The sequence below is a fragment of the Gekko japonicus genome, unplaced genomic scaffold (assembly GCF_001447785.1).
Source record: "Gekko japonicus isolate JY-2015 unplaced genomic scaffold, Gekko_japonicus_V1.1 scaffold250, whole genome shotgun sequence".
In the NCBI taxonomy this organism is placed as follows: Eukaryota; Metazoa; Chordata; class Lepidosauria; order Squamata; family Gekkonidae; genus Gekko; species Gekko japonicus.
Genome location: NW_015167538.1, coordinates 674,338 through 693,778, shown reverse-complemented (window position 1 = coordinate 693,778; position 19,441 = coordinate 674,338). Strand labels below are relative to the sequence as shown.

General features: G+C 51.7%; 1 protein-coding gene across 1 annotated transcript in view; it reads right to left on the bottom strand.

The window, feature by feature from the left end:
• LIMK1 (LIM domain kinase 1) overlaps window positions 1-19,441 on the bottom strand; it is a 41,841-nt gene that overhangs the window by 14,305 nt on the left and 8,095 nt on the right. Inside the window, exon 2 of the mRNA XM_015413535.1 lies at window positions 17,420-17,516. Coding sequence (XP_015269021.1) covers window positions 17,420-17,516 — 97 coding nt within the window. The remainder of the gene's footprint in view (window positions 1-17,419; window positions 17,517-19,441) is intronic.

The window sequence follows — 19,441 nt, the reverse complement described above, 5'->3', positions numbered from 1 at the left end:
AACACACACACACTCTCTCTCTCCTCCTCCCTCCCTCCCATGAATGTCACTTTGTGAACCACGAACCGCCCAAAATTTGTCACAAACTTTAGTTCGTGAGCTGGTTTGTGCCTATCCCTAGGTATAACACAGTGATCAGCAGTGCCACTTCAGTGGACTGAGAAGGGTGTAACTCTGTTGAGGATGGCACTGTAAGGGAATAAGCCAGGATCTAGGAAGTCCCCAGTTCAATTTGGCCTCTGCCACAAGCTCACTAAGTGGCCTTAGTCCAGCCAGTCAGCCTGCACAAAACAGGGATAATAACACTGGCCTACCTCGCAGTGTGGGGTTTTTTTGCATTTTTGCATTTGTGTTTATGTATATGTGTGTGCATGCCTGTGCCTGGAAGTCATGGTGACCTCTGGTGACTCCTACAGGGGCATGGAGGACGTTCAGAGAGGTGGCTTGATAGCAAGTCTCTGTCTTCCGGCCCTGGTATTCTTTGGAGGTCTCCTATCCAAATACTTGCCGGGGTCAGCCCTGCTTAGCTTCCGAGATCTGACAAGATAAGGCTTGCCTGGGCTATCCAGTTCAGGGCTCTACCTCACAGTGTTGTTGTAAAGATGGCAGTAAGATAATGAAGGCAGAGCACTTTGAGCCGTAAAAGTGTTACATTTATACTAAGTATTACTAATTAGCTATTATTATTGTCATTATCACCATTTTTACATATTTATGAGTATAAGAAGGCCCCTGCTGGGTCAGACCAAGGGTCCATCTAGTTCGACATATTTCTTTCTGATAGCGGCCAGCTAGATGCCCCTGTAGGCCTTCAGGCAGGACACAGGGGCCAGAGCCCCCCCCCCGCATTGTTGCCCCTGCAGTAACTGGTGTTCAGAGGTACACTGAACATGGAGGTTCCATTTAGTCATCACTGTTTAGTCCATTTAGTCATACACTGTTCAGAGGTACACTGCCTCTGAACATGGAGGTTCCATTTAGTCATCAGGTCTGACAGCTGTCGCTAAATACTTTTATGGGTGATAGCTTTTTCTTTTTTTTAAGTTGAATTAGACCTATCTACCCAGAGGCCACCTCTACATCTTGTGGTCATGAGTTCCACAAGTTAACGATGCCTAAGTGAGGACTCTCCTTTCGTCCTTCCTGGATCTTCTGCCTTTCAGCTTCACTGGATGACCCTGAGTTCTGCTACGACAGAGCAAGACAAAAAGATCTCTTGCCCCACTTTCTCCACCCCGTTCATAATTTCCTAACCCTCTCTCATGTCACTCCTTAATCATTTTTTCTTCCTAAACTGAAAAGCCCCACCTCATCACACCGTCACCGAAAGGAAAGTGTCCCAATTTCTTGCGGCAACGAAGACGGGAAAGGGGTGACGCAAGGGCGTGGGACTCAGCATCCGGTTCGCCATGCCTGGCTGCCACCTGAGTCGGAGAGGTGAGGGAAACCACAGCGTGGGCTTCCCCGCAGCCCTGCCTCAAGAGCATTTCCTGGCTTGCAAAAGGCTGGAGATTCATCTGGGTGATCCCCGTTGCATCCGCTTGATCCCTCAGCAGAGGAAAGCAGAAGGCCCCTTCCCCCCCCCAGATCACTTGCCAGTCAGGCTTGTGGGAAAGTCCCACCTCCAAAACAACATGGCCCCAAGGACAGTGTCATAAACTGCTTTTCCCCAAAAAAAGGGGTGATGGTTATCAGACACACACAGGCACTACACGTGGCTTTTGGGAATTCAGTGTTTTCAAAAACTTTCTGAGATGTAGGTTTGCCAGCTCTGGGTAGGGAAATAGGAGGAGATTTTGGGAGTGGAGTCTGGGGAGGGCAGGGACCTCAGCAAAGTACAGTGCCATAGAGCCCCGCTTCCAAAGCAGCCGTTTTCTCCAGGGGAACTGATCTTTACTGCCTGGAGATGATTTGCAATAGCGGGAGGACTCCAGGCTCCACCTGGAGGTTACCTCAGATACATGGAAGGACATCCAAAGAGTCCTTGCTGGATCCGACCAAGGCCTATCCTAGCCCAGCATCCTGTTTCTGACAGTGGATAGCCAACGGCCCCAACAGGAAACCCACAAGCAGGACAAAAACACAACACTCTTCCCCCCCCCCCCGATAGCTGCTCCCAGCATCTGGCCTTTCAGAGGAGCCAGTAGATGAAAACGGAAGCCCTTCTTCACTCAAATCTATAATTAACTGGTGGGAGCCATTGCCACAGGATGTGGTGGCGGCCACTGTCTCCGAGGGTTTTGAAAAAGTTGCTTCAGCCACAGTTACTGGGACAAGTGGGGTTGCCAGCCCCCCAGTCCGGGTGGGTTTTCCCCCACTATTGTGGGCCCCTCCCTTCCCCCTAGGGCTGCCAAGTGGGGGCGGGGGGTGGGTAAACCCCCGCTTCGGAGGCCCGATTTCCACCACCGTGGAATCGGGCCCTGGGGGAACTCCGCCCCCCCAAAGCGCAGCATGGCTGCATCACCTCTGGTGATGCAACCACATCGCTCACGTTGGGGGCATGGCCCTAATTGTCAGAGGGAAAACTCTATGGCTTTCCCTCTGACGATTGTGGCCACGCCCTCAACATGAGCAATGTAGCTCGTCACTTCCTGTGATGTGCTGGCGGCGCACGCGCGAATCACCGGAGAGCTCCCGGAGCCCAGCGAGGCTCCCCCGCCACCAAGGTAAGTAGACTTGGGGCAGTGGAGCTGCAAGGCCGGCGGCAGTGGCCGGGACCGTTGGGGGCGGGGTGTGTGGCCTTATGACACACTTCCGGTGATGTCAGGGGGTGTGGCATATGCTAATGAGTTATGCTAATGAGTTCCCCTAGCTCTTTTTCTACGAAATGACCCCTGATGGCCCCAATCATCGGAGGGAAAACTCTATGGTTTTCCCTCCGACGATCGGGGTCAAGCCTTCAACATGATCAACATCGCGCGTCACTTCTGGTGACGTGCTGGTGGCGCGCGCACATCAAGGGACAGCTCCCGGAGCCTTGCGAGGCTCCCCCGCCAGTAGGATATTTTTACTTGGCAACCCTACCTCCCCCGGCCAGCTGGCCAGTGTGGGGAAACCCCACCCACAGATGCCCCAAATGCAGCACAATGACATCACTCGGAAGTGATGTCATCACGCTGTCAACATCGTGCTCTAGTTTTGGGGCAAAACTCTGTGGTAAAATCGGGCACAAACCATAGAGTTTTGCCCAAAAACTAGAGTGTCACCATGCAACATCAGCGGCACGATGTCATCACTTCCAGGTTATCAGACGCCCACAGGCACTACACGTGGCTTTTGGGGATTCAGTGTTTTGAAAAACTTTCAATCTCCTGAGAAGAACTGTCCATCCGGCAAGACCTGGCAACCCTAGGGAGGCGCCTCCACGTTTAGGGGCAGTGAAAACCAGAAGCTGGTCACCAGCAACCAGGGTGAGGTGTGGCCCTCCTGCCCTGTTCTTGAGGAGGCTGCAAGGGAGGAAGCAGAAACATCTTGGCTAACTGCTGGTGGGGATTTCTCCAAAGGAGAAACAAAATGACGCGACAGATTCGGTTCCTGTTTGGAGATGGCCTGTTGGGAAGACACTGTTTATCCTCCCACACCACATGTATTCCAGAGTCAGAGTCACACTGATGACCTTGGGCCCCTGGATCACCTCCCGATGGGAAACTTTAAGTCACCGGAATGCAAAAGGCCATTGGGACAGAGTTCAGAATAAACAAAAACCCACACTTTATTTCCAAGGAGCAGAAGCTGTGTCTGCACCACAAATGTAAACTGGTTTAACCCCCTCCAGCTACCAACACAGAACCTTTGGAACTGTAGCTCTTTGAGGGGGCTACTGGGGAAACCCTTTGGGGAGGGGCTGTGGCTTAGTGGTACAGGATCTCAAGTGGTTAAGACGCTGAACTGCAGGCTGTGGAAGGTCAGTAGTTCAGCAGTTCGAGACCCGAGCGTGCCGCATGACGGAGGGAGCTCCCGTCTCTAGTTCCAGCTCCTGCCAACCTGGCAGTTCGGAAGCAAGAAATTGCAAGTAGATAAATAGGGACCACTTCGGTGGGAAGGTAACAGCGTTCCGTGCGCCTTGGTGTTTAGTCATGCCGGCCACATGACCACGGAAATGTCTTTGGACAGCGCTGGCTCTTCGGCTTTGAAACGGAGATGAGCACCGCAACCCTAGAGTTGGATTCAACTGGCTTTCGAGCAAGGGAACCTTTACCTTTATCTGCTTTACATGCAGAAGGTCTCAGGTTCAATCCGCAGCATCTCCAGTTAAAAGAATCAGGTGGGAGGAGACATGAAAAGTCTTGACCTGAGACCCTAAAGGGCTGCTGCCAGTCAGAGCGGGCAATACTGACCTTGATTGATCAAGGATCCAACTTAGAACAAATGAGTTTAATGTGCAGATGTGTTCAGCCAGATTTAAAAAAATATGCATAATTGTGGCAAGGAACTCTGGGTGACGTTGTACCATAGCAGCTTTGTTTTGGGGAAATAATTCTGGGAAGCGAACCCTGGGGCTCTATCAAACTTGCCTTGCCTTTCCTCTCCTCAGGGCTGCATGCACAGTTCTCCCCCCTTCCCGTTAATCTTCACAACATCCCTGTGAGGGAGGTTAAGCGAGTGCATGTGATTGGCCCAAGGTCTCCCAGTTAGTTTTGTTGCAGTGTGGGGAGAAGAAGAGGAAGAGGAGATAGGATTTATACCCCGCCCTTCACTACCCGAAGGAGCCTCAGAGCGGCTTACAATCTCCTTCCCCTTCCCCTCCCCACAACAGACACCCTGTGAGGTAGGTGGGGCTGAGAGAGCTCTTTCGCGAACTGCCCTTGAGAGAGAACAGCTCTGAAAGAACTTGTAACTGACCCAAGGTGACACCAGCGGCTGCATGTGGAGAGGGGAATCAAACCCGATTCTCCCAGATTAGAGTCTGCGCTCCTAACCACTACACCAAACTGGCTCTTGGTCTCCCCAGTCCTAGTCTGATTCTCTACCCACTACCGCACGTTGCCTCATCCCGTATAAAGCTAAGGATGATATAGCAAGTTAGGGAGGGTTAAAGAATTTTAAATATGCATGTTTATCTCTGACATGCAACTACTCCCCGCTGCCCCTCATCAGCTCATTTCCTCCCCCAGGCAGTGAGGAGAAGTTATCCGATCGTTATGGGTTCGATGGAGATAGATTTTATTCTTTGGACTGCTGTGAATTCTGCTGGGTTTGTTATTTACAAATCACTGGATTCCCCCCTTTAAACCATCCTGACTCATCTACTACTTTTAAAGTGAGACACAATCTAATATTTTCAGTTATGTTTTGCAACCAGATACTGTCCTGACGTCATCTGCTTTGGGCTTAGTGCTTTTAACCGACTGAAGATTATTTCATGCCAAAAAGGAGAGGGTAAAATATTTTAATTAATAGATAGAGCGTACAGATGTACCCTGAGCTTACTCTAGCTTTAAGCCTCACTTCCCACCCCACCCCCCCGAAAGATAAAATGGGGGTTGGGATGGAAGGGTCTAGATCGTATTCAGCGTCACAGAGTGTAACAGAATGCGACAGGGATGCCAGCCTCCAGGTGGGACCTGGGGATGCCCTGGAATTACAGCTCATCTGCAGCCTACAGCGATCCGTTCCCCCAGAGAAAATTGATACTTCGGAGGGTAGACTCGTTCCTCACTGAGGTCCCTGTCCTCCCCAGGCTCCATCCCCAAATCTCCAGGAGTTTCCCAACCTGGATCTGGCAACCCTAACCCCCCATCCCACACTGGCGGCCAGGGGGGACTAGCAGCCCTAGAATGTGACTGCGTGAGGAAATAAAGCGGCTGAGAATCTCTTGGAGAGCCAGTATGGCATAGTGGTTAGAGTCCTGGACTGGGATCTGGAAGACCCAGGTTTGAATCCCCACTCTGCCGTGCAAGCTTGCTGGGGGACCCTGGACCAGTCACACACTCTCAGCCTAACCTACCACGTAGGGTTGTTGTGAGGATAAAAAGGAGAGGAAAGAATGATGTAAGCTGCTTTGGGTCCCCACTGGGGAGAAAGGCGGAATATAAATAAATAAATAAACACCGTTATCAGTGGTGATCCACTCTGCACATCCTTTCGGCTCAGCGTCTCACATGTTCCCTGATGCAGCACTAACACTTGTGGGCCCTTTGTTTAATTTAGGCTACCCTGCTAAGAATATATCAAAATGTTAAATATATTCCCCTCTCCCGGCCACTCCAGTTAAAGATCAGTCCTCAAATTCTGTAGTTTCTTGGGGAACCATGTCCAGAGCTGCCAACCACTTAAAGATTTTTTTTAGTCGATTAATCCTCTGCCTTTTAATCTCCAGTCAATCCATTACCTCCAACTGACTGTTCATATTACCGAAAACCTCAGTTCAGGAGCCTTTTTAAAGATATTGACGGAATTGGGAAGTTACTTAGAATTTAATAAACAAAAGCCCCTCGCGAGAAGGAAAGACCGGCGGGAGTATCTCCCCTGTCCGTTCCAAAGTGCAGTGACTCATCGGAACCACAATAGCCTTAAAACTTAAGCAAGATCGTCTCTCCCTTGCAAGCCCACCCGATTCAGATCTGCCACCACAGATCAATCAACTCGAGCTCAAGTTGATTAATCTGTCCACATAAACACACTCAAGCTTGCAGCCCCAACTGCTCAGGACAGGGCCCTTCAGACAGCCAAAACTGGAGGCAGCCCCAATCCCATCGCTCTGCAACTTTGGCGCTTCAGAATCTCCACGTGAAGAACACCATTTCCTTTCTGGCTGCCTCATTATCCTGCCAAAATATTGGCGGTTTTGCTCCAAAATATCAGCTCCAAAGCTTAGTGTGGGCTCTGCAATCGCAGCTCCGGAAGAGGATAGCCCTAGCTCGAGTGTCTCTCTGCTCTGGAAAAAGGGCCACGTGCAAAGATTTGCTTCTCCGCAGCATTTCTTTTTTGTCCTTGAATGCTCCGCTTACATCCCAGTGTCAAATAGCACATCCCAAAACACCCCAGGCTTCCAGCTTCCAAGAGGCTGCAAGTGCCTAGCAGGTAGCATCGGGTTCCCCTCGAACTCTCCCTAGGAAAGCGAGGGGCGCACCAGGCGATGGCTGTGGGGGGCCATCGAACCCCGAAGCATAAAGCCAGCACAGCATCTGTCCTGCCATATGGAATGGGCAGGTGTGGGGAGATGTATCAGATGCCTGTATTAGATGCCAAAGAGAGGCAGCTTGGCGTGCTCAGATCTTCTTGGACTCTGGGGCCTGCGCTGGCATAGGCTTTGCCATTAGCAGCCATTGCTGTGCTTCCTTTCGGCTTCCAATTTGAGAGGAGCAGGGCCTTGGCTTAGTGGCAGAGCATCCCCTCGGCATGCAGGAGGTCCCGAGTTCGGTCCTTGGCATCTCCGTTTAAACGGACCAGGCGGTAGGTGATGGGAAAGAACATTCGGAGTTGACAAGTCAGCCCTTGATACCAATCCATCAAGCTTGTCAATGCTCCCTCTTAGCAGTGGAGTCTTGTGAGGGAAAATTTCTGCTTTGTGAGCTACTGGCATTAAAGTCGTGAGCAGGCGATTTGGCCGCTGCATACATTAGTTTGCTCTGGAGCCATCTTTCCCGAGCCGAGACAAAACTGTGTGAGCTGGGGGCTAACTCACACTAGCTCACACTAACTCAGCTTAGAGGGAACACTGCGCCGACTGGCATTAGACTCTAAAGGAGCAAGAGCAGCCTGAATAGCCCAGACCAGCTGCAGCTTGACAGAGCTTGGAAGCTAAGCAGGGTCGGCCATGGTTAATACTTGGTTGGGAGACTACCAAGGAGGGCTGGGGTTGCCATGCGGAGGAAGGCTTGCCCTACCTCTGCCCATTTCTTTGGAGAGGGCTGTGGTTTGGTGGAAGAGCATCTGTTTGGCATGCGGAAGGTCCCAGGTTCGATCCCTGGCATCTCCAGCTAAAAGGATCAGGTAGTAGGTGAAGTAAAAAAAAACCTCCACCAGAGACCCTGGACAGCCACTCCCTGTCTGAGTCGACAGGACTGACTTTGATGGATCCAGGGTCTGATTCAGCATAAGCAGGGGTCGTTTCATAGGAAAAGAGCTAGGGGAACTCATTAGCATAACTCATTAGCATATGCCACACCCCCTGACATCACCGGAAGTGTGTCATGAGGCCACACCCACCACTCAGTTAGTCTTAGTCTTAAAGGTTAGTCTTAAAGGTGCTATTTGTTAGTCTTAAAGGTGCTATTTGAACTCTTGGACTATTTTTCAGCAAGAGACTAACACAGCTACCTCGGGGAAGCTCCTGGATGGGGCTGGGAGTCCTTGCGGAGGCCACGTGGAGTGGCCTCGGCCAGGCAGAGGGGGAGGACACCAACTTACCCTCCTGCTTCTTCCTCCTTCTGCAACAGAATGAGGCTGGAAAAAGGGGGCAGCTGGAAGAAGGGGCGGGGCTTCGTCGTGTGCCCCGCCCCCTGACCTCACCCAGGGGAACTGCGATCCCCCGCGATCCCCCCTGAAATGACCTCTGAGCATAAGGCAGCTCATGTGTTCCTGTATGAGAGGTCTTTCCCAACACCTTAGAACTGGAGATGCCTGAGACGGAGACCATCTGCACGCAAAGCTAAGCCTGTAATGCAGATGTAGGTTGCCTTCCTCAATGCCTACAGATAGCCTTGCTCGTGGGTTTGGACCCACAGTCCAATGGGATTGTTCAAAGGTACAAGGAGCTGCCTTGTATCAGTTCAGACCTGTGGTCTGCCTCACCCGGCATGGTTTCCTGCGGCCAGTGGCAGTTCTCCAAAATCTCAGGTGGAGAAAGGTCCTTCCCAAGCATCCTCTCCTTGCCCTTTAAGTGGACATGCTGCGTTCTGAACCTCAGATTTCTGCTAGCCACACATCCTGCGACAGGGCAGGGGCCGTGCATCAGCAATAGGTGCCCAAGGTGCCAGGTTCATTACCTGGAGCCCATCCAAGGCTGCTCTCTGTTTAGCCAGCGGCAGTGCCAACAACTGCATTTGGCCAAGCCCAAGCCAGTCCCGTCCATCACACTCCCTGCAATCTCTTCTGATCAGCGTGTTTCTCTACAGATCCTTCCCAGCCCTGCCACCAGAGGTCATTTTTACTAGCGATGCCAGCGACTGGATGTCGGACTTTCTGCATACGCGTAATTCCATACCACGGTTGCATATGTGGGTGGGCTTCAAATGTTACCATGGCGGGTTTATTCCTTGGGAAAAAAATATATTCATTTACACATTTTTGGAAAGAGCGTGGTAGGCCTCTTTCGACACAATAAAAATAAATAAATAGCACATTTTGGTGAAGAGAGAAACCACAGGCCAGGAAACACTGAGAAAGCGACGGGTAACAGTCTGCATTTGCAAGCCGGAATCGGGGGGGGGGGGGGGAGACCCCCGTCAACAATCTTAGCAGCTGAAAACCAGCTTGACACCCATCATTTCCTTGGGGAAACTTTGTCAAAAATTCTGCAGAGAGAGGCGGAGGAGGCAGCTCTGTCTTTCGAAACAGCTAGCGGAGCCTCTGATTCACCACAATGCAGGTACTTGGGGGGGGGGGGAAGGAATCAGCCTGGCTTCCCATTGTCTGGAGCCTGCCTTCTTGCACGCCGGCTGGCTAAGTGAGCAGGAACCCTAGAAGAAGGGAAGGAGTCCGCCTGCTTGCGGATGCTCTGCATGCAGGTATCCGATATGACTCAGCCTGCGCCACTGGCTCACTCGGCCTCTCATGCTGCAAGGGATTTGCATCGCAGGAACCCTGGCTGGGACCAGCACAAAGGGCTCTACCCCTCCCCTCTGATCCCGCCATGCCGGGTAGAGGCTGCATGGGCTCTGCTGGCTGCTACACAAATGCACCCGACACCACAGCTTGTGCAAAAGGCGATCTCATGCCTTAGGGAGGAGGGGGATTTTGCAATTCGCCCACCTGCTTTATCAGTCAGCTGGGAGTTGCCTCAGGCAGTTTTGAAGGGAGAGTGCGGATAATAAATATTTTAAAGAGTATTAAGGGATGGGAGCTGGCTGCAGGCGCCCAAGCGGACCTCGGGACCGTCCTGCTTTGTCGTGCATGCCACATGCTTTGAGAGGCAGCAAACCAATGTTGTGGCCCGAGAGAAAATTCTGTGGGCTCTTGCCTGCCCTCCCCCAACTTGCAAGGGGCCCCCACTGGTCCTTCCCACCAGAGAGAGAGAGAGAGAGAGAGAGAGAGAGAGAGAGAGAGAGAGAGAGAGAGAGAGAGAGAGAGGGGCAGGCTGTGCTGCGGGTGAAGCTGTGCGCCAGATGTGCAGGAGATGGTTCAGCCCAGCCCCTCAGCATTTTGATTACACTGTATCCCCCCCCTGGAGCTGGGAGGGGAATACCAAGTGGCGATGACATCATCCAGGGGCCACCCCATTACATCACCCTTGCGGAACTTCCCTGCTCAAACTCTAGCGGGAGGGAAGGAGCCAATCCGGGAGCAGCCTGCGTTAACCCTTGAGCTGCTGCTTCCCCTCTGCTGGGCTCCTGCCTTAGGCGCACTCAAAAACAGAAGCAGTGGCCAGGCACCCTGCAGACTCAGGCAGAAAAGCTGCAGCTGGGGCAATGAAGGACTCAGAGATACCAGGCAGGTTAGCAGGCACCATTCCCTCACAGAGAATGTAGAAACAGCTGCTCTATCGCGAGACTAATATGGTCTCCCCATATTGGCAGCAGGGCAAAGCCTGCCCAAGTGTAGGAGTGTAGGGGGGGAAATCACACAGGATCAGCAAGGATGGATCGGCAAACTGGGATGAGACCACCAGAGCTTCTCGTGCAACATTTACAGGTTGTGCAGCCAGATGTCTGCAGCAGGAGGAGGAGGAGGAGGAGGAGGAGAGGAGATTGGATTTATACCCCGCCCTTCACTACCCAAAGGTGTCTCAGAGCGGCTTACAAACTCCTTTCCCTTCCCCTCCCCACAACAGACACCCTGTGAGGTAGGTGGGGCTGAGAGAGCTCTTGACAGAAACGGCTCTTTTTCAAGGACAGCTCTTATCAGAACTACGGCTTGCCCAAGGTCGTCCAGCCAGGTGCAAGTGGAGGAGTGGGGAATCAACCCCGGTTCTCCCAGATTAGAGTCCACGCACTTAACCACTACACCAAGCAGGGCACACGCGGGGCGTGACGGAGGCAGCCCACCCCGTTGATTGCCCCCAGAGCTGTGCTGCCTCGGAACGTGGAAGTTCAAGTTCATGCTCAGGAAGGCTCTGGCTTTCCCCCAGTTGGGAAAGGCTCTGGGATCACAGCTGTAACCCTGGTGGGAGCTCCCTTCCCCCTCTAGTGTCACCCCAGACGTGCTCAACGTCTCCATCTCTGTGGGCGCCACCTCCCTCCCTCTCATATGTAAGTGAGCATCAGTGATCAAAACATGGCATTTAGCTGACAGCTCCAACACGTTCCATTTGCAGTCAGCTCCTCTGCATTCGCTCAGCAGGGCTACCAAAACAATGAGTAAAGGGACTCCAGAACCACCGCTCAGGGTCCAAACAACACCTGGCTAAGCAAGCTGTCTTTATGTCTTCCTTTATTCAAACATTTATCCCCTGCCTTTCCTTGCGCTTCAAGTTGTTCGACAGCACCAAACCCAGCATCCTGTAGGAATTTTAAAAATGACTTTTTATGTACCTATTTAATTTACACTCCTCTTCCCCCCCCCCAAAGGCGACCCAAAGCATTTGGCATCGTCCTCACTGACATTTTATCCTCACGACAACCCTCTGAGGTAGGTTAGGTCTCAGAGTGTGTGAGTGGGCCCAAGGTCAGCCAGCAAGCTTCCATAGCAGAGTGGGGAATTTGAACCTGGGTTTCCCAGCTATTCGTCCAATACGCTAAGCACTACATCAAGCTGGCCAGGCCCTGTTAATTTCCAGCCCTGGTAGGTAAAAGAATCCCTTCTCCAGATAGGGAGGCTGTGAGGTCTACAGCATGTGCCAAAAGACCATGCTGTTTGTTATCGCAACATCCGGTGGTGGTGAGTTCCACTGGTTAGTCACAGTAGAAAAGAGCAAAAGTCCAGCAGCCCCTTACGGACAAAGACAATTTGTGGCAGGGCTTTTGTGAGTCACTGCTCACTCCTTCAGATAACAGATAATAAGAGATAATAAAGGTATTTAAAGAAAGGAGCAGTGACTCACGGAAGCTCCTCCCCTGCCACAAATCTTGTTAGCTTTTAAGGTGCTCCTGGACTCCTGCTGTTTTCTAATGCTACAGACAGATTAACACGGCTACCCATCTTGGTTAGTCACACTGTGAAGAAGCAGGAATTCAGCACTTCCCAAGTACTCTACAGAAGTACAGGCGACTTACAAAGCAAGTCTGCTTCAATTCCTTTCTCCTTAACACTTTCTTTTCCCGAAACCTGTGGAGGAAACTCTTTGTCCTTCCCTCAGAAATGGAGCCGAAACCACTGAGATTACAGTAATTTGCTCTGTGCTGCCCCTTCCCTCTGCCCTTCCTCTTCCTTTCCCCCCTCCTCCTTTCCTCTGTCCCTTGGCTGAAATGCAACTTGTCATAACTTTCAGGCAGGGACCTGTCATTTCTTTTGCTGAAGTTCCTCTTTCGAAAGAATCATCGACAGCATAACTACCCTACAAGACGGCCCAAGCAGCAGCACTCCACCAAGCATTTTAAATAGCAAATCTGGCACTGGCAAGAAAGGACAACGAAGGGTGAACTTCACTTGCATACGTAAGCGGGTCTCTGCTGTCCGGCTGGCAAGGCAATCATAAATTAAAGAACTCCAGATTCTCTGCCAACAAAAAGCCTCCACGGAGGACAAGGCCAGGAGCTCTCTGCGGCTGGGAAGAGGCAAGAGTTTTAGAAGGGAAGTGGAAATGGTTTTGCTTCCCGCTGCTGTCTTTTGCCACACTTTCTCTTTGAGTCAAGCAGGTGCTGCAGGTTTTCAGAACAACGAAACCTGCCAAACCTATTCGGAGACTAAGTGGAATGCACCCCTTTGACTCTTGATATATTTTTTTTACGGCACCAAAGTCCAGAGATTCTAAAGAGGTATCAGTTGGGTTTGGGGGGATGCAGCTGCCAAGAAGATGATTTGATAGAGGCTTGACTGCCTAGCATGTGTATGTTCACCTTCTGATCATCTCTGGTCAAACAGGTTTTATAGGTTTGGGGGGGGGCTGTTTTTGCAAAACCCACAAAACTTGTCGAGGGCATGCCAAATATTGGAAAATAATGGAAATACCAACGAAACAAGAATACATGAATAAACTATTTGAAACGACGAAAAATGACAAACTGACACTTGAGATGAGAGCCGGCACAGAATGGACTTTTCAAAAAACTTGGAAGAGATTCTATGATTGGTATAATGTAAACGCAACTGGTAGATAAATGTAGTAATTTGAGAACGCAGAAAAGATAAGCTTAGTAAAATAGATAATGAATTTAGAAATTTAATCAGCAGAAGAAGTGATAAAAGTCTCTTGGTATATGTTATATGTTGTTGGGGGTAGTTGGGTGTTGTCTGTATGTATGTTTGTAGTATATAATGTAAAAAAACAATAAAAGTGTACTCTCGGATACTTAAGAAAGAAAAAAAACTTGTCGAGGGCAAAGGAAATAAATAGACGAGTGCCTACATCCCAGGCAACAATGTCTCTCTTGCACACTTCAGTTTTGTTATCATGCATCTCAAGCTCACCCTGACCTGGATAGCCCAGGCTAGCCTGATCTCATTAGATCCTGGAAGCTAAGCAGGGTCCGTCCTCATTTGTATTTGGATGGGAGCCCTCCAAGGAATACCAGGGTCGCTATGCAGAGGCAGACAATGGCAAACCGCCTCTGAACGTCCCTTGCCTTGGAGACCCTGTGGGGTCGCCATAAGTCGACTGTGACTTAATGGCAAAAAATTAAAATTCGAGCTCAAGATAATAGACTTGGGCTGTGCATGGAATTGAGACAGTACTGGGAGGGGGGCTGGCTTATATCCCACCCCCATCACAGCTCCACGCTCAAGAGCTGACACTCCACCTCTCACCAATCCAATTAACAGTTTTGACCAACTAGAGCCTCCATGTTCAGAAGGTTCAGAAGCAGTATACCCCTGAATACCAAATGCCGTAACAAACAAAACAAGGCTATCTTCATGTCCCAACTATGAGGTTCCCACTGGGGCATCCAACGGGCCACTGCTAGAAACGGGATGCTGAACCCACCGAGGGCAGACCCCGTGGTGCGCTTCTCATGCTGAACCCCATACCCGAGGACAATCGGGGAGCTGAATTTCTCCCAGACGGTACAAACGCTGGCAGAGACTTACTTGACTCCTGCAAACAGGAAAGGGCTACTCCGGAGCGCCGAGGTCAGCTTCTTGGCTGGGATCTCCTCCTTGCCACCCACCCGCCGGCCACCCCGAATGCAGGGCCTACGGCACAGCCTCCTCGGCCTCGCCAAGGCAGGCTTGGGCCCGGCGCACACCTCAAGGGACTCCAGCTCTTTTCTCTAACTTCACAGCACCAAGAGAGGAATTGCCTGAGCAAGGACCAGACCGACCGTTTCCTGTCTGCTGCTCGCACCGCTCCGCTCTGACTCTCAGGCCTCCACCAGCCTACCCATCCCCCGGGCAGGAAGCTGCTTTGTAATCACAACGGGACACACACGCACGGCACTTCCTCTGTGACTGCCCGCCTCTCTGCACATCATTGGCCCTGGCTAATCTGTCCCCTGGGAGTCCCGCAGCTAGCTTTGTGCTCTGGGTATGTTCAGGAACTGCTCTTACAAGGGAGGGGCCAGAGAGCGCATCCTTCCATTACTGGAGCATGAGGATCTTCCTCAAAGTGGTATGCGCTCCCTGAGGTTTCCCCACCCCATCCCAGAGCAAGCATGCAATTTCAGCCTCTGGACCCTGTGACATCGCAGGCGCACATCAACAGCATGCGCAGGATGCCCGCCACAGCACTGCAGGCACACCAGTGCGCCTCTGCTGTTAACGCAAGCTAGCCTCTTAGTGTGGGCGAGAGAAGGCAGAGACAGTACCCCGCATAAACAGAGAGGAAGCTCGCGGTCCAAACAATCAGGGTTGGGCTTTCGGAGTCAGCTCCGTGCTGGACGTGCAGGGACAGCCTGGCTGGATCTCCCTGCTTGACAAATTAGCTCAACCACTGTTTATAATCCCAGCGCCAAAGTGCGGAGGGAGGTGGGGGAACACAGCATCACCAAAGAGCGGAGGTGCTGCAGCCTGCATCCCCAGCACATGAAAGCTGGGAGCAGGCTTTCACTCCCAGCTGAGCAGCAAGGTCCAGGTGGCCTGGCTAATCGAGCCATGCCTGATGCTTTCCAACACCCCCAGGAGCTTCTGACTTGGCTTGCTGGCACAAGTCACTTGTAATCGCTGCACGCTACAGTGAAATTGAGAAGACCGGATTCGTGGCGGATTAAACCGAAAAAGAACAGCACCCACCACGATGTATGTATGGGAGACATGTATATTTTCGGCGGAATATAATAAGGTTTTACTCATTGCAGTGAGTGTTGTCCTTCTGCACGTTACGCTGAACAATTCCCTACCACCAGTAGCCCTCAATCGATTGGTCCCGTTTTGAGACATTCAAGGAAGTGCAAGTCGCACACGCCATTTCGTTTGAGATCCTACAGCTTCCTGTTTGCAGAAATGGCGTCCCCCAAATATGGAAACACACCAGAACGGAATTAACAAGTCACCGCCACTTAGTTGAATGGATTACCCAGCAAGGCAGCCCATTTGCTTGGAAGAACACAACTCTGCCTCAGACCCCGTGGTCAGGCTCACCTGCGACCAGTGTTCCCTCTAAGCTGAGTTAGTGTGAGCTAGCTCACAGTTTTTTAGCCTTCGGCTCACACATTTTTGCCTTGGCTCAGGAAGGAGGGCTCCAGAGCAAACTAAGTGATGCAGCAGCCACATCGCTCGCTGACAACTTTGATGCCAGTAGCTCACAGAGTAGAGTTTTTGCTCACAGGACTCCACAGCTTAGAGGGAACACTGCCTGCGACCGGATCCCATTCTGACCTTTGGGAGCAGTGGGCTTTCAGTTCCTCACAGGAAGCTGGAGGCATGCAAAAGTGACACTCAGGAAGTTTCCTTCAAATGGAAGCTTATATGGTACAAGCACAGTTGCCAACTCGGGCTTGAGAAATCCCTGGACGTTTGGGGGCAGCCCCTGGGTCAGGTGGAATCTGGGAGAAAGCTCATCGAAGATGTGAGGCCTCAAGGTCTGCCTTCCAAAGCTCCAGTTTCCCCTCTGTAGTCTGTGGAGCAGCTGTAATTTCGGGATTATGACAGGCCTCCTCTGGAGGTTGGCAACCCTTGGTGCAAGCCACACGGGCACTGAGATGACCCACCCCTACACTAATCCGACCCACAGACTGAGATCTGGTAAGACCCAAGGAGGTGCCAAGGCATCAATGAGACACAAAGCCACAGCCCACTGGAGTGTGGCACCTTCCCTCTCCACTTCCAGGTCAATGCTAAATCAGTTGTGCTGTGACTATGTCAAAGAACCTCAGATGAAGTCAGCGGTACCCATGGGGGTAGTCCGAAAGAGCCCCTGCTGCTTTGAGTAGAAATGTCCTTTTCCCCTCTCCCAGGTTAAAGCAAGCTCTGGAAATCTGATGGTGCAGTCAGAACAAGGGGAGGGGGGAAAGCCAGCCGTAAAAACAGCACCTGTTGGCTCATGCCAGTGATGTCACCGATACAATTTCCTCCTCCAAAGTGTGGACAAGGTTTCCCACAATTCTTTAAAAAGACGGAATCCTTTCAAAAGCAGGTGAAAGAGAGGCATCTGAATGCAAGGATGCACATGTGATCCTTGAAAAGGTTTGTTTTTCTTTAAAGTTGGGCAGCTGACCTGATGTACAAAGAGTGTGCACATACATGTCTGCTATCCAGTGCTTGATTAGCTAGATTGTATGTCCGCAGCATGAGTTACAGACTCTAAGACTACACTGCACCAGGGGTACAGAACCCACTGTGCCCACTTTTAAAACATTTTGTCCATCTTCACAGTAGCAGAACTCAGAAACAATCACGTTAGAAGACCTCTATTCTAAATAAAGAAGGATCAGACAAATGCATCGTAGAAGATAAGATTTCTTGGCAACTAGGAAACGTGTTCGCTCAATGGGACTTCCTTGTTCCGGGACAGTATATCTCTAATTACCCAGTGTTGGGGAGACAACCAAAGGGCTTTGAATCCCATCGATATCCTTTATCAGAGGCATCTGGTTGACCACTGTTGAAAACAGGATAGTGAGGTAGATGGACCTTTGGTCTGATCCAAGCGGACACATCTGATGTCCTAATGCTAGACTACTCTGATATTCCTAACTCCAGGCTAGAGATGAGGGCACTGCCCTGTCTAGCTCTACACACCAGTCAGGCCCCCAGTCCTCCCCCGGCCATCTCAGGCAGCCCCTACCTGAAACAATCGGCGTGCCAGTCGGCGTTCAAGGCCTGCAAGTATTGACCGTCGTAGATGCTGTTGCTGCAACTGGCGCATATTGGCAGGTCACTTCCTGGGGGGGGGGGCACAAAAAGGACACAGGGGGGAGGGTCAGCACACCAGCTCTGCTTGGGCCACCGAGTCAGCAAGGTCTACACGGCCACAAACCCGGGCACAAATCCCCAGGAACATACTGGGCAATCAAGACTTTGGGGGGGGGGATGCTCTTGTCTGCCCGACACACTGCGCCACCCCTCCAGGGCCGCCCTTTCTTTGAGCTAGTGTCCTGAAGCTTCCTAACGGGATGGAAGAAGGAACACCTTTGTAAGCGTGTGGGGCCATTTCTGCCTCCCTTGTTAGTAATCCCGGTTGTTGCTCAGCCACGGTAAAAAAGCAATTGTGGGGGTGGCCTCTCCACTGCGGGGTGGGACTAAGAACACCCACCCTTCCAGAGGGAACAGCAAACCCAGCCAGCCAGTCATGGGTGCCCCCAGGCCTGGAATGCCAAGCTCTCCTGCCCTCTTTTCCCCTGGCTGGTGGTAACGGATCAATTCTTGCTTTGATATCATAAATGGAACTGTCCCTTGGTTTCACTGCCGGACCCAGGGGAACCAGGGCACGGAAACAAGGGAAAGAGCAGGGGTTCGCGGCTTAACCCCCCCCAAACCTATTTCGACCCTGTAGTGTTGATTGTCTCCTGCCAACCTAGCAGTTCAAAAGCAAGAAATTGCAAGTAGATAAATAGGTACCACTTCAGTGGGAAGGTAACAGCGTTCCGTGCACCTTGGTGTTTAGTCATGCCGGCCACATGACCACGGAAACGTCTTCGGACAGCGCTGGCTCTTTGGCTTTGAAACGGAGATGAGCACCGCAACCCTAGAGTCGGATTTGACTGGCTTTCGAGCAAGGGAACCTTTACCTTTAGTGTTGATTGTAATGGGGACCGGGTGCCTCTAAGAATGCCATTAATTAACCACCGCAAGCCTCGCCTCTGTCGATCCCAGCCCAAAAGGACTCGGATGGAAAAGGACTAGAAGCCCGATAGGATGGGGTCGAGGAGCAACTTTGAAAAACTCCCCCCCCCCCCGATCTTTTTTAATGCTGGCATTCTCACACAACTGCGTCTATAAGGGCTAAAGCCGTGCAGCGCTAGAGCTCCCGGATTCTTATCTCACGTTTTGCTTTATTGTAATTTTCATACTGATTCAAGGAACTCTTTCATCAGGCCTCTTTTGCACCAAGTTTAAAGGCCACGCAGATAAGCGGCTGGTTCCATAAGGCCTATCTGACCGGAGCCCTCGTATTGTTATTCAAATGGCTGAGGTCTCTCCTAGCTGCCACCGGGCTCTGAGAACCGACTGCCAATCATTCTGGATAATTTCCTTTCTTCTCTCTTTCAAGTCGATGACGGTTCATTGGTGTTCTTTCTTGACGTTGTCTGATCTCGGTGATGCAACTTGTCATAAATGCCTAATAAAGGTTTCTGAATCTGGAAGGGCTAAAGTATGCAAAAGAAACACCTGACCCTGAAGGCCCCAGCACCACCAAATGGATTAAAAAGAGAGGAAGGGGGGGAGGGTGCAGAGCCTCGCTGACCTCCCACCCCTTCCTGGGCCGGTCCTCCTTTCCCCAGCGTTCCTCGTGCCCAGAAAGAGCAGGAGGAGGGTGAAGGGGGGGGGGGGCAGCACCCTGGACAGCTCCCAGTGGGCTTTCCCCAAGCTGGCGTGGCAGGCCAGGCGCTGGGAGTGGAGAAGTGGCGGAGAAACCCCTACCGAGCGCCCCAGCTGCTGCGTGGCTAGTCCGCGGTGAGGAAAGGCGCTCTGCACGTGCTCAGGGGAGACGCGCTGCCTTCTCGGTTAGGGTGCTGGCAATGGAAGCGGCCGGGCGAGCCTGGACTCCAGCCGTGGCCCCTAAGAAGGGCAAGGGCGACAGGGGGCAGCCAGAAAGGATGGGAGAATCACTTGTCCGGCGCCAAGGGCATCGCTCCACTGGGGGGGG